General features: G+C 39.4%; 1 protein-coding gene across 1 annotated transcript in view; it reads left to right on the top strand.

The window, feature by feature from the left end:
* LOC112112035 (dystrophin) overlaps positions 1-15,878 on the top strand; it is a 1,981,667-nt gene that overhangs the window by 862,893 nt on the left and 1,102,896 nt on the right. Inside the window, exons 27-30 of the mRNA XM_026649948.1 lie at positions 2,033-2,215; positions 2,518-2,652; positions 4,170-4,319; positions 15,426-15,587. Of these exons, the coding sequence (XP_026505733.1) occupies positions 2,033-2,215; positions 2,518-2,652; positions 4,170-4,319; positions 15,426-15,587 (630 nt within the window). The remainder of the gene's footprint in view (positions 1-2,032; positions 2,216-2,517; positions 2,653-4,169; positions 4,320-15,425; positions 15,588-15,878) is intronic.

Below are 15,878 nucleotides of genomic sequence, written 5' to 3'. Positions count from 1 at the left end.
ATTGTAATGGTCACTCTGGCCTTAAAAAAAAATCTCTTTGTTAGGCAGAGGGTTTTATGGAAGCATGTACCCCTGCAGCTGAAGAGTTTTTCTTTATCAGCTGATAGAAAAGAAATCATGTAAATTCCTAACGAAATCAAAATGGGACAACAGTGATTTGCCGTGAATGAAATGTAACCCCATATTAAAAGTCAGCATATGCTATTGGGATATAATTAATATGCGGAAATATCTATATTACAATAGTTCATGGCACTTTTACATTACACTATCCATTGAAACAGGCGTAGTAAGACAAATTATGTAAATTTCCCAGTGAAATGCAGAGAGAGTTTTTGGCCTAGCACAATACTTCATAAATATAAGAGAATAAAATCCCATTACTGAAGTCTGCACATACAAAACATGCAATTTTTGACCAGATATAAATAGACTTAAATAATTGCCCTTCCCTCCCTTACTTTGATCATATCTTGAATACAAATTCTAACTAACAAGACATATATTAAAACCTCCACTACCATTCTTGTCTGATACTTGTACTTACCCGGACAGTACTTTTACATTACTGGGCAAAAAGATAATTCTCAGCCTAACATGGCTCAAAGGAGAGGCAGGTAGGAAGGAAGGGCATATTCCCATCTGCCATATCCATTGGCACATGGAGAGGGCCCAGAGATTTGGGGAAAGCATTCAAAACCTCCTGAAAGGATGTTGTAGCAGATACATTCCTCCTTTTGTGCTGAGAAGCTCCAGGAGGAATTCCTCTTGAACCTCCCACTGGGGTGGTGCAGAGCTACACTACTCCAATGGGGTACAACCGAGCCCATAGGTCCCAGTCCTGAAAAGAATTATGCAGGTGTTTAACTTTAAACATGTGAGTAGTTTCAAGACTCCACTGGGACTTATGTGCTTACCATTAAGCACATGTCTAAGTCTTTGCAGGATCAGTGCCTCAATCTGTAAACATTTTGGGGCAGGGAACTGTTGTCTTGCATATCTGTAAAGGACCCGGCATATTAATGATATAATATAAATAAACATTACCTTATTATTTTTAGTAATGGCACAGTAATGTCTAAAAGTACCAGTCACAATCAGGACCCCATCTGCTGGGTGTTTCACAAGCCCCTAAGGAGAGACACCTTACCTGCACTGAGGATCTTGAATTTAATTAAAGTAACTCCTAACTAATGAGAGTAACAAACAGTAGGAGGGAAAGAGAGCACAGATGAGGGTGACAGTAATTAGTTGTGATTACATAGGCTAACAATGAGGGCGGCTTGGTGGTTAAATATGGTTTAATTATTTTTAAAATTCCCTATTAAACTGTGGTCCTCTGTGATTGCCTAACATTTGCATTTCTTTCACCTTTCTAACTGGGATCACTGCTCACTTCTTACTGCATCTTCTTCCAAGACCAAGCCATGTTCACACCTCAAGCCTTCCATGCTCCACTGTTACCCCAGACAGTGCTATTGCATGAGGGAGGGATTCTCTCCCTAAATCCTCAGCTCATTCTGGAGATGAGTGGGATGATCCAAAGAATGCTCACGCTGAAGCTCAAATTTGAAATACAGCTGTGAATGGGGTCCTAGACAGAAATATGATTTTTTTTTTAATCTCCCCAATTGACTGTGCACTGTTAAAGTTGGTTAGTTGAATTTATTTTGAAGTAACACAAAAGATGTTTTAATCTGTAATGTGAAGTATTGCAACATTGATGCCTGAAGCATTTTCTCAGCAAGTATATTATTGAAATTTTGTTTTGTTTTCTCACTACTCCAAAAGATTCAGTCGTTCTATATTGTGTAACACATTTATTTGTTATTCATGATAAACGTGTATGTTGCCTCCAAAATGAAAACAAGATGAATAAATTTTCATTGCACTATCAAAGATGATATCAGCGTGGTTGGGCATTACTTCCTTGATTCTTCTTTCTTTCAACCTAAGTAGAATCTTGATGCAATTATTTGAACTGTGCTTTCTTCTCCACAAGTCAGGACCATTGTTTACTTCTATTTTACAGAGAGCAAAAGAGGAGGCCACACAGAAAGAGGTGAAGGTGAAGCTACTCACAGACTCTGTGAATAATTTTATAGCAAGAGCTCCACCTGCAGCTCACGAACCCTTAGAAAAGGAACTTGACATATTAATTACAAACTACCAGCGGCTCTGCAGCAGGCTAAATGGAAAGTGCAAAACTCTGGAGGTCAGCTATTTTGTTGGTCTTTAATATTACAACTACTCAAACTGCAAAAATAAGATAGACACTAGCAGATGGATTAGCAGATAATAAACTCTTATCTTTGTCCCCTTTACTACTGTCATGCTAAATAAACTGTGCTCATATTAAGTTGATGTAAATGTAGTTCACAACCACAGAATCACAATAGTTAGCCTGATAGAGCACAGTTATATATTCAGCAACGTCTGGCTAAACATAGTGGAAAAGCAGCTATAATTTTTTAAAAATTTTGATTTTCTATCTAAAAGTAAATTTTTTTTCACCAGGAGGTATGGTCATGTTGGCGTGAGTTATTGTCCTACTTGGAGGCAGAAGATAAATGGTTGAATGAGATGGAGCTGAAACTCAGGGCAACTGAAAATATCCAAGGAGGTGCAGAAGAGATCTCAGAGGCATTAGATGTAAGTGCTGACTTAACTGATATAAAATATCAAGACACATATTGAGTTATACCAACACCATTTTGGAAAACCTTCCGTTACAGATGAAAGAAACCATGAATCTGCATAACTATTTGGGAAGATACAGACTATTTGAAAATCACAAAGTACTACTTGATTCAACAAGTCATAATTTGATTTTAATGTGTGTGCATGTTTTAGGCTGATAACTACCATGTAAATGGAATAGAGTAATCTCTTGTGAAAATACTGATTTCTCATGTATGTTGATGATAATAAAACATATACTCTTAGAAATCCTGGCCCCACTGAAGTCAGTGGCAAAACCATCAATGATTTTATCCTTAGGGCCTGGTCCTTTCAGTCTTTATTCATTATTTATGGAGGCAATGGGCTATCTAAGAATTATGTTTTGGTTTGTCTACATGAGGATAAAAGCGCCGCCACCTGGCCATGGCTGGATCGGGTCAGTTAACTTGAGCTCATGGGGTTTGGGTTGTGGGGTTAAAATGTGCTGTGTAAACATTTGGGCTCAGGCTGGAGCCCTAGCTTTGGGACTCTCCACCCTCACAGGATCTACATAACAATCTTTCAGCCCCGGAGCCGAAGCCCCACAACCTCAAGTCAGCTGATCCAGGCCAATTGCAGGTTTTTTATCCCCGTGTAGACATACTCTTCTTCTTCTCAGTGCATCAGAGTGCAGAATACAATTAATTAATTGGATGGTAACTTTGCACTTGGGCCCGAATCCAGTTAGGCTACGTCTACACTATGGGGGGAGGGGGAGGGGATCGATTTCAGATATGCAAATTCAGCTACGGGAATAGCGTAGCTGAATTCGACATATCTGATCTGACTTACCCCGCTGTGAGGACGGCGGCAAATCGACCGCCGCGGCTCCCCTGTCGACGGTGCTTACTCCTACCTGGGCTGGTGGAGTACGCGCATCGATTCGGGGATCGATTATCGCGTCCCGACGAGACGCGATAAATCGATCCCCAAGAGATCGATTTTCTCCTGCCGATCCGGGCGGGTAGTGAAGACCAGCCCTTAGAATACTTAAGCAAATGCTTAATTTTAAACACAAATCACATTTGATGGGATTAATGCAAGGAGGATGTGATAATTTTATTTATATAATTTTGATTTTCTATTTCAATAGACATTTTTTCACCAAGAGGTATGGGCATGTTGGCATGAGCTATTGTCCTACATGGATGCAGAAAATAAATCAATGGGATTATTCATGTTTAAATTTAAGCACGTGGTTAAGTGCTTTGCTAGACTTGAGGCCTTAGTTGCAAAAGCATTATTTTAGTAATGCATAGTACACAGTACTTTGTGGCATAAATATGAAATTGTTTGATACTTTGATCTGATGTCTGCACTTCAATTGTGTCTGAAATGGAGGGTTTCTTCCTTACACATTAATGAGAGATGAGTGCTCTTCAGACTTTTCTGCTGGTCTGAGAAAAAGGAGAACAAATCGTGATTTTTATGGGTTTTTTTCTTTTCAGTCTTTGGAAAGCTTAATGCGACATCCAGAAGATAACCGCAATCAGATTCGGGAGCTGGCGCAGACTTTAACTGATGGTGGAGTCTTGGATGAATTGATCAATGAAAAACTGGAGAAATTCAGTACTCGATGGGAAGAGCTGCAACAGGAGGTACGTATAATATATCATCCCATTTTTTCATTTTTTACCTTAAATAACTGGCACTTTAGCAGTTGACCTAATTTCCAAAAAAATAAAATTAGCTCCTAATTGTGTAGGATAATTGAAAACAATAAGATACAATATTACTATGCTTCCTTGTATTGTTACTATGCAGTGCACCAGATTGTTTTACTTTAGAAACAAGGGAATTGCTTGGGTAGCCCTTACACTTCAAAATTCAGGTGTCTTCCTTTGAAAAATATCTGTGGTGAATTTAATATTAAAGAGCCCTATTCAGCACTTCTTACTCAGGCAAAACTCCCACTGGGAAGCCAACTGTTGTTTCAAAATTAAATGTCAAGTGTAATATTCTTTCACAAGTATATTTTCTGCCGAGCATGTCATAAAATGAGCACTCATGTCAATAAATAGCTTTGTAGGAAAACTTCAATAAAGAAAATATGTTTAATGTGAGGAAAGTGAAATTTGTGCATCTGACACAGTTCATAATGATTCTTTTTGATGTGGAAGTTGTTCAATCTGCTTTGACTGAGACTGAACACTTATTACTAATTCTTTGGCAAAACCTACTAAATTCTTTATGCTTTTTACTGAGAAATCTGTTCAGAACACTCTATCTATCTATCTACATACACGCGCGCGCACACACACACACACACAGTTTTAAAATCCTTTTAGTATAAAAAATAAAATAAAAATCATGCTCTGGTGTCGCCAGGAAATATTTTAAATACTATTTCAATTGACAAAATAAGTTTCGTTTTTTGAACTAAGGTCTACATGGAACATGTAGTTTAGTTTGAAGGAAAAATATATTTATGAAAGTATGGGGTATGTTTATAACGGTAGCAGAGAAATAAGCAAGTGATTAAGAAAGTTTTTCTGAAATTAAGTAGGTAAGGTGAAAATCTTGTGACAGCTGCTACTGTGGTTTCTTTTCATTGTCTGACATGAGTAGAAATGTAGGATAGCTAATAAAAAAAAATTACTGGTAGTCACAGCTCTGTGTCACTTTCCAATGCCATCCCAGAGTGCTTATTTATCATTCTCATTTTGAAAAGTACCAGAGTTGAGTAAATGAAGACTAAAAATATTTCAGGAATAGAAGAAGTGGCCTGGCTTTATTATCCAATTGGACCATCACTATTATAATGGAGACTAGATTGCACTGGTTACTTTGGTGTTCTGTGAATGTAAAATCATGGGATTATCAAAAAATATTTTTCATTGCTCTTTATTGAGTGGATCAAACTTACATTAAAGTAAAGTAAATGCAAAACTTTGGTGGGGGAAAAAATCAATGAAAATAAGTTGAATGTGGTGTAATAAGTGTGAGAGACAGCAAGAGAAAAACATGGAAAACTAGACTGCCTTTGCCATGAAAGGAAAATGAATTTTAACTTGCCAGTCTACGGTATGGATCTGTGTTTTATTTGGGAGCTAGACTCTAAGGAGACTTGAGTGATAGTAATTTGGGAGGTCATATCAAATCACTGTACTTCAAGAAACTTGTAACATGAGGGGTTTGCACATGTAGCCACTTGTGAGCCAGTGTGCTGGTGCAACAGCACCCCCAGACAGAGCATTGCACAGAGTTTACTTAATCTGGCAGGATGGCCAGTCAGCTCCTTTTCCCTGAGTCTCTATGGTAGTCCCATTCAGGGCTATGAAATGGGTTAGTCTTGCTGAGGTGTGTGGGCTCTTCCCCTTATCCCTGTGGGTTTTGGTACTTGCGGGATTTGGAAAACCCTTTAGTTTTTAAACCTGAGGGATGGATAGGGGAACCCAGACTCCCCACTCTACTGGGTTACAGATCAGGGCCTTTAAACCAATGCAGAGAGACAAGCCCCAGTACTCAGAGCCCCATGCAGCTCTGGGCAGCAGTAATACTGGGTCCAGCTCCAGCCTGTCCTTCTCCGGCGATTCCTCACTGGCACAGTGCTCCTGTCCTGGGGTGTCTCCGATCGACTGCTCTGTCCCTCCCAGACTTCAGGCAGGTTCTCTGCTGCTTCACTCTGTGAGGGCCTGCGGGCTGCAGCCTTTCTCTCTCGCTGGAGCTCCAGATCCACACTGTGGAGTTTCCCTCCTTTCTCTCACTGCTCCCCTTCCCCCCTTAGGAAAAAGATTTAAAGGGGCCATGCTCTCTAAACCCCAAAGGAGTTACAAGTGCAATAAAACACCCGCAGCTGGCCTCTGTCAGCTGACATGGGGCTTGGGCTCTGGGCTATAAGATTACAGCATAGACGTTGGAGCCTGGAGTCTGGGCTCCAGCCCGAATGTGTACACTGCAATTTTACAGCTCCACAGCCTGATCCCTGTGAGTTTGAGTCAGCTGACAGGGGCCAGCCACAGATGTTATATTGCACTTACCCTAAATATTTGCATTCATATTGCATAGGTTGAATTGACTATAAAAGTTGAAAAAGTGGGAAATTAAGCCCTGGGTGTGAAAAAAAAATAATTAAAAGTATCATTAATGAAAGTTGCCAAGTTTTGTTCTGCTCCAACTATTGTACTTTTTTCAAATAAAATTTTCATATTTGAAAATAATATGCATATAACCATAAATGTATGTGTATGGTCAACATAATCTGCTCTGAGCAGTGGCCATTGGTAGTTAATGGATCTTCACCAAACTTATCAAGGGGGAGATGAGTAAAGGAGTCCGAATAAGAAACTATAGGGTAGCTGCCTAGGTCTTTGCTTGTAGTTGCTGGGGAAATAGGTGAATGGGGATTGGTGGTGCTGGAGCTACTGGGAGATGAGTGGTTGCTGGGGCTTCCTAGGTAGCAGAGAACTTCTAGTGAGTAGATGGTGCTGGGGAAAGGAAAGGGATCACTGTGAGGGAAGGTGGGGAATAGAAGGTGCTTTGGGGCGGCAAGTAGGTGGTTGGTGTTGGGGCAGGAGGCTTCTGGGTAATAGATGGGTGTTGGGACTGCTGGGGGCAGAAAGCAGCTGAGTGGTAGAAGGTGCCTGACTTTGTGGGATACAGAGGGCTGTTTGGTTAGCAGAGGCGGGGACTGGGGAATGTGTGTTGGGGTGTGCAACTGGCTGCAAGGAGGATGGGTAGGGAGGGAGCTAGGTCTGATGTTGAACTCAGATCCAGCAGAGTGAACAGAGAGATGAGACAACTGGCTGCCTGCTCATGAAGTGCAACTGTGCCCTGTATTAGCCAAAAAGTGGAACTACCTGCATATGTCATTTTCCTTCAGCTAAGTCAGATGGACAAGAATCCAGCTGAAATCTTGGAATGCGTTACAGGGCTGCCAAATGCATGGACATCATGTAAGATACATGACACTTGGCTTCCCTGATCATGGTTTACTGTTTAGTGTTCTCTTGTTCTATGTCTCCTGATGGCACAAGAAAAGACATTGGAAAAGAATTCTTGAAGGCAATTGTATATGAGTTATCACAGTGATACTTTTTGATTATTTTTTCCCCCACGATGCTTAGAAATGTATTCACTCTCAGGAATAAAGAAACTATGCAGTAAATTAAGGTTGAAGCAGAGGCCTCAACGATATTGAACTTAATCCTAAGGGGTTTAACTCCCCTCAGTGACTAACTGGCACCAGCAGTGGTCAAACTTCACACCAGTATGGGTAGGCATAACAAGGGGCAGCACTGGGGGAGGCTTGCGGGGGCTATAGCCACCCCAAAATTTACCTTAACCCCTGTAGCCACCCCTTCCAGAGCTGGCAAAAGGCAAATGGCCGAACATGAGTTGCCCAGTGCCACTTCGCTCTGGGGAATCCAAAATGGGTGCCACCTGTGGTTGCTTGGTCTGGGTGTGGCTATTTATTCCAGGAAGCTAATTAGGCTCCTTCTGCTCCTTTCCAAGCAGCCAGTTCTTTTCTAACAATTTCTGTTGCCGGGGAGAAAAGTTCTCTCCCATTATGAGGGACCAAGGAGAAGGGAACATGGAGATGGCATCATCCCAACCTGTACAAGGATCCCTGCGTGTTCCTCAAAGCTTTCCGCCTTCCCCCAAACGTTCAGACCAAGGAGGCATTTCTGTGATAGTGAAGTTTTCTTTTCCATTTATTTTAACAAAGAACATATTTTGTGACTTGCAGCCTGTTTATATAAGTGTTTCGTAATGGGAACAGCTATCTACCTGTCCTTTTTGTTCTCTTCTCTGAGTTACTTAAGTTCTGTATGAATCCAAGCCTGTTCCCTGGGGATCTAGCTATATATTCTCCAGCTGCTGTATCACCGAGAGAACAAAATTGGGAGTGCTCTGAGTGTTACCAATGTAGAGAGTAGTGTCTTCAGGTTGTCTTACTGAGGGAAGGGGCGGGATACTGTTCTGTCTTCATGATACTTAAACCATGAATATTAAATCAATTTCATGTGCCAATTGTAGGGCTTTGCAGATTTACTTATGAAGAGGTAGTGTGAAATTCCAGACTTCCAGAGAAGGTCTTGATCAATCTGTAGATAAAAGATATGAAAAGAATGAGACTGCCATACTAATACTTTCATTTTAAGTGAAGAGGAAAAAATGTTTCAAAAGTATGACAGTTGCAGTCAACTTTTAGTCTTCTCGTATTTATCGATCAAGCTTCCTCTGCCTGATTAAAACTGGAAGGTCTCACATTTAACAAACAATATCAACTCTGAAAACTGTATCTGAAGATTAAAAGAAGTAATCCAATAGCAAAGTTATTGTACTCAAGTTAGAGAGACAAGGTGGGTGAAGTAATATCTTTATTTGGACCAACTTCTGTTGGTGAGAGAGACAAGCTTTCAAGCTACACAAAGCTGCTCTTCGGGTTTGGGAAAGGTAGTCGGAGTGTCACAGCTACATACAAGATTGAACAGATAATTTAGCATAAGTAGCCCATATTCAAAGAGTCCATTCACCAACCTTGTCTCCCTAATATACTGGGGACCTACAAGACTACAACAAAACTTTACTCAATTTACTCAGTCATACTATTTACTTGCCCTAATAGTTACCTTACCTTTTCCCCAGAACAAAATTCACTTTTTGAAATGTTTGACTAGAGAAACCAGTTTTTCATTTCTTGTTACGAAGATTCCTCAAAATTGAATTTTCCATCCTCTCAGTCAGAGGTGGCTCCAGGCACCAACGCACCAAGCGCACCAAGCGTGTGCCTGGGGCGGCAAGCCGCGGAGGGTGGCCTGCTGGTTGCCGTGAGGGCGGCAGTCAGGCTGCCTTTGGTGGCATGCCTGCAGGAGCTCCGCCGGTCCCGCGGTTTCGGCAGCAATTCGGCGGCGGGTACGCCGAAGGCGCGGGACCGGCGGACCTCCCGCAGGCATGCCGCCGAAAGCCGCCTGACTGCCGTGGTTGGGGCGGCAAAATACATAGAGCCGCCCCTGCTCTCAGTACCCTCAAATTGTATTTCCAGGATCATGCAATGTCCTTGCACAATAATGCATTCCAGGCACAATGTAACAAATCTGTTCAAGGTTACTGTATTTTGAACTGGCTAACATCTAAATCAGGTCTCTCTATTTATTTTATTTGAATAGTTGTGCAGGTAATGTACAATAATAATAATGAGCAAAAACTTATCAGTGAAACATTTACTCTCAGTTAATTGAGCAAACAAACTAACCTATTGCAATATGACTGATTCCGTGAGAAGAAACTGTGCTGTTACTGAGTGGGAGAGATTTATCTGCAGAGGCTGAAAATGTTGTTATCTTTGTATTCCTTATCTTCTTTAGTTAACAGAGGAAGACTGTGTGTTTAGTTCTCCCTTTGATTGTGTTGGGCATGATGGATAAGCAATATGCATAGCCACTGTTGCCTTTTCAAGTGACTGATTCACATATCGCCGTGTGGAAATGTGTAATACTGGTGCCCAGAGAACATGAAGTTCTGCAAGCAGCTCTCATGACATTCCTGTAACTTTGAAAGTGACTTGTAGCCCACCCAACAAATTTCTGTTAGAAAGGGAGGATATGCTTCCATAAAGCTGGGAAAAGATGTTCATATTTAGATTTGTGCTGTGTTGAATGGAAGTTTATTCTTGAGGGCCAACCCCTTTTTCCCATCAAGACACCTTTTTTTAACATTCCCCACAATCTCCATCCCCGCTGTCCATTTTTGCAAACCCTGTCCTGTATGTATGTATTTATTTAATCTTTTGTTCTACTCTTGTGGTGAGTGGGGATATCTTTCCTTCCACCCACCTTCTCATTATCTCTTCACGGACTGCTAACTTGGCTCCTCTTATGACTTTTGGAGAACTGGCAATATCAGCCTCATTCTGTACAGTAATAATCCCCAGGACAGCAGGATGCCCTTCTTGCAATACTTGTCAGTTTTGGAACACAAAATGAATAAAGATGTCTATCAACATTGAACCAAGAGGTCAGGGGTATTTTTTTATTTCCAGACAGTTGTATTTTGTAGCCCCTTAGCTCAAAAATAGAGTAAGAAATATTGCTAAAGTTTCTAAGAGAATTACTTCTGGCATGAGGGCATGGAAACTATCAACCAAAGTTGAGTATTTCAAAATGTTGAAAGCATGTGAAAATTGTGTTTATAATGAAAGTCCCAAAATAACCTTATCTACTCCCAGACAAAAACTAAGTTAAAATTTAGTTAAGGTTGAGAGTATATCAGTAATTTGGAGGAGAAGAAAAAATAGAGAGATGTAATTATCCCAATAACAGACATCATAAACCAAGAGTTAAGTTAAATTTAAAATAAATCCAAATATGTTAAGATATGGAAATGCACAGTTAAGGCACTCAAACAACCTTGACTCTGCCCTGGGTTGACACCATCCAATAACCAGAAAATATGCATGAGTTTTAACCTTTTCAGGAGTCTGAAGAGTCTGTTGTTCCATTATTGAGATGACACAGACAAAAAAGTCTGACTGGATGCTAACTTTTTAAACAGATGTTTCATTAATTTCAACTCCTACACTAATAAAGTTACTTTTGAATTCTGAGAAAATTCATTCTGTATTCAAAGAGTAAGTGCTGTAATTTGGGAGTGGATATGCTGTATTTTTCACAGATAACACAGAGATTACATCCTTCAAGTGTAAAACTCTGTTTTTCCTTTACTATAAAACTTTGACTAGAACCTCCATAATATATATGAAACTACCTGTGCAACTAAGGTTATTGAAAAGGTGAATTGTATTATTTGATAAATACAGCAATAAGTGAACATGTATTAAAAGGCTACATCATAATGTACACCAAAAGAGATTTTATCAAGAGGCATGGGGTACAGTGTTAAAATTGAGTGAGCACCTTTAACTGTCAGATTTCTTTATATTTGAATGCTTCACAGTGCATCCTAATTTCTCTTAATGTCAAGTTTTTATATGGAATATATTTAACATTTAGTGTGTCTGCTGAGTTTTCCAGATGTTGATTCTTGAATTATACATTGATCTCAGTTATCTTCTGTACTACAAAGAAACTAATAATTTTATGCTAAAGCATTTTAAAAATCTATAAAATGGCTATTGAGACTGTCAGAAAAATTTAGTAATTAACATGTTTTTTCTTTCCATTTTCATTCTGCGGTTTCCTAAAAGCAGAATTTTTTTGCTTTTATTTTTCTTGACAGCTGTCAATTTCTCTAGGTTAGAAATATCTAAACAGTTGCTGCTTGCCCTGAAACTTCCCATTTACCAATAAACTGTTGGAGATGTTGCTTTACAGATTGGAGCCCTCGGCTTTATTGTCTGTGATCTGATAGTAGGGCTAGAGCCTCTTGTTATGCTCTCAGAGCTGTTTATATACTGTCATGCTGAGCCATTCATTTGTGCTGGTGTTCTTCCACCTAAAGAAAAAAGTAGTTCAGCTTAAAAAACTAAAAACATATTCAATTAACATATTTAATTTCTTCACTATCTTGCTATACATAAAAGACATTTTTCAAATGTATTTGCTAATTTTCCTGCACATGTGGCCACTGTTGATCTCATGTTCATGGCTTGGCAATACACTTCCCTGTATGTATGCTTGCTGTTCCTAGGCCACTATTCCTAAACATAAGGTTACAGCCCAACCTAGCAATGAGTTTCCCAGCATTAAAGAGAGCACACACATTGCGTGAAATCCTAGTGTATAGCAAAGTACTCCGGTGCTCTCAAATGGTAGCCACTATGAGCTAGATTTTCAAAAGAGCCTCGGGGCAGATTTAAGTGCCCAGCACCTACAGTTAGGATGGATTTTCAAAAGAGCTCAGCCCCATTTACATACCTTAAGACCCACAACCTTATTTCTGTCCCAACAGAGGTGCAACAATGTAGCATTCAAAAAAAGATTTAGCAAATATTGCACAACGTTATTTCTGCAGATCAGTTTAAGGAATAGATAAATAATGTTTCATGTACAATACATCTGTCATCCTGGTCCTGAAACATAGCTTCTATTCTGGGGGATAAACTAAGTAGTTCTATTATTTATTAAATTAAGAATTAAGTTATTGTATTCTAATACATATTGTTATAATTTGTTAAAAGGAGACTTTTGCATAGTTTAATATAACTTGTTCCCACTTTAACTTTAAAACAGAAATCTCTTTCTTTACCAGCTTACTTTGTTTTCATCTTATGTGGAGTGGTTGGTTATTTTGTAGAATTTGAGTTCAGGAAAGGTGGAACTTCTTAAGGTATTTAGAGAGATGAAGCAGTGTGGGGAAATGGTAATGCAGGTTTCATTTTAGGACTGCTAGCCTGGAGAGTGTCCTTTTAAGTCCTGTTATTGAGTGTTTTATTTTTCACGATGCACTCACCTCGAAAAATCTAGATCATGTTTTTAGATTGTTCTAATTGTTATAGTTAATAAATTTCACTGCAGTTAATTTACTCCCAGTAATAATACTACTGTAGTATAATGCCAAGGAGCCTCAGTCATGGTCCAGGACCCCATTCTGTTACGTGTTGTATAAACACAATCCATTAGAGCACCTCTGTCCCCCTATGTTTACAATCTAAGTACACTACATAACAAATTTGGATGATGGCTATTATTTTAGCATCTGAAACCTGAAGTGAAAGCTTATTCACATGTGTGCACGCAAGGGGGGGGGAGAAAAAACCACCACTGCCACCTAGCTTTTTTAGCTATTACTTTATGGTCCTCATTTCAGTCACTGTCTTCGTAAACAATAAATGTTGACAGTTTTCAAAACTGAACTTACCCTTTTTAATGAAAGACAGATTAGGCTTCTAAGAATTTGATCTCTCTTTCCAGAAAATGTGCATATTCACATTGACTATATGAGATAAAGTTAAAACCTCAAAGCAGATGAAAGTAAAAATCATGAAAGTAGCAAAATCTAGTGGTACATTATGAAGTAACATTGCTTCAGTGATTCGTTTGCTGATGTAATCGTGGATAATCAAAGCACGATACCCAGATGTACAGACACTCTGCTCTTAACCTGTGTACTATATCATCTCTTTAACATTCGCTTTAATAACATTTTTAAATCTGTTCTTACTTTAGTAGCTCAGGTGCTTCCATTAACACTGATCCAACCTGCAAAGCTTTTCTGTTCCACAGAAAATTCCTAGAACTGGCAACCATGGGGCTGTTATCTAATAAGCTGTTTAGAAATAGTACAAAGCATCTTACAAACACCCAAAATAGTAAATACTGATAGGGAACCCTATCCTTTCACTATTAACATCAGCCAATGAGGGTGTTCAGAATAATAACTCTATCTCATTGACTAAAAGTAAGGACCTAAAAGGACCAGCATTCCACTTAGAATATATTATTACCACAGAGACACACAAAACACTAGCTGATTGTCTGATAGATATTTCAAACCTTTTTGACAAAAGACATTGGGTCCTAAAAACTGAAGGTAGCTATGGAGTCAGAATAAAATGCAACTATCCCTTGTTCAGCAAACAAATCTGTGTTTGGTGTGAACACCCACATCCCAGGATCAGACAACACTATAGTCCACAGCCAATGCTCTCTTACTTCCCCTTTAATTCATAATTTACAAGGAAAGTTAGTCACTGCTTTATTATGGGTAGAAATATGGCTGGACTTACAGAAAAGCTAATGATCCCAAACAAAGACTGGGAACATTGTTGTTTGTCTCATATTTGTAGCATGGCATGGAAAAGATTAGACCTCATTGTACTAGGCACTGAAGAAATATATAGCAAAGGGATGGGGTCCTTGCCTTGAAGAGTTTACAATCTAAGTTCAATATGGGAGACTACAAGTGGATATAACAAACAGATAGAGGGAAGCACAAGGTAATGGGGAGATAATTACAAACAGTATAATAAGCACCAGTCACCGTTTACCAGCTGGTTTATCAAGTGTTTTGTAGGCATAATGGCATAAATGGGTTGTAAGGGAAGATTTGAAGGAGAGTACTTTTCTCAGAATTTGACAAGCATCATTATACGTTCTCCCATGCTGCCCCTTATGCTTGGAAGGCATTCCCGTGGGCTATTACATTACTGTCCTTTAATCTTTCCTGAAAATCCACTTTTAGCTTTATGCCTACAAAACACTTGACAATGATTAACCAGCTAGGGTTTGCATTTCTACAGAGTAGAAGAGATTATATAGGATGAGGATAGACCACGAAGGGCCTTAAAAATGAAGACAAGGATTCAATCCTCCTTTCAGAGTTAGCATTCAGTCCCTACTCCAGGAAACTATTTATATTTCACATGTGAGAGTTCCTTCTTGAGAGATCTTTTATTCCTCTCACTTGCTGGAATGGATTATCTTGGATTGGATTGTGATGACAGTAACCCCATTCTGAGTAAACAAAATCTCTTGAACTATATAATGAGATCAGGAGGCCCATCAGGCTTCTGTGTGGAACACTGCATCAGGGAGGATAGTTTTATTTTACAGTTTTGCTGTCTCCTCTTCACTCTAGCTTTGGCTTTTAGGGGTCTTTCAAACCTTAGAGTTTTTCTGTGCAAATTCTTTTAACAAGAGCTGAATGGGTGGCAAAAAGAGGCGAAATTTATCTTACAAAAAGGTGGCTGTGAAAGAGTCAGGAGCACTAATTTATACTGCAGCCTATGTTTATGAGAAAAAAATATTGTGACTGTACATTTTCAATGAATTATGTATGTGTTTATTTGTTATTGTCTTTAGGCTGTGAGAAGACAAAAGGTTCTTGAACAGAGTATCCAGTCTGCCCAGGAAATTGACAAAACCCTTCGTTTGATCCAAGAGTCTCTTGCCTTCATTGACAGACAATTAACAGCCTACATTGCAGAGAGAGTTGATGCTGCACAAGTCCCTCAGGAAGCACAAGTAAGTTACATTTGGGTTAATGGTCTTGAATTGATTTGTTAATCACACTGGATTTCTGAATCACTGAAGAGTGGTGGGCTTTCTGTCTCTCTTTTTTAAAATAAGAGGTTTAGAATTTTTGCAGTGCTCTAAATTAAAAAGATGAACTTGCAACGGGTTTTTATAACACACTACATTTGAAAGGGCAAGTAAAGTTTAGATAGAGGTATTGCTGGAAATGGGCCACCTTGATTGCATTGGCCTCGTTAGCACTACAAAAGTAATTTTCCCTCCCTTGGTTTTCACCCCTTC

This window comes from Terrapene carolina, unplaced genomic scaffold, assembly GCF_002925995.2.
Source record: "Terrapene carolina triunguis isolate 2854851 unplaced genomic scaffold, T_m_triunguis-2.0 Scaffold23, whole genome shotgun sequence".
Taxonomy (NCBI): Eukaryota; Metazoa; Chordata; order Testudines; family Emydidae; genus Terrapene; species Terrapene triunguis.
Note: the sequence above shows the minus strand (reverse complement) of the source record. Positions and strands in the feature narration are given on the sequence as shown.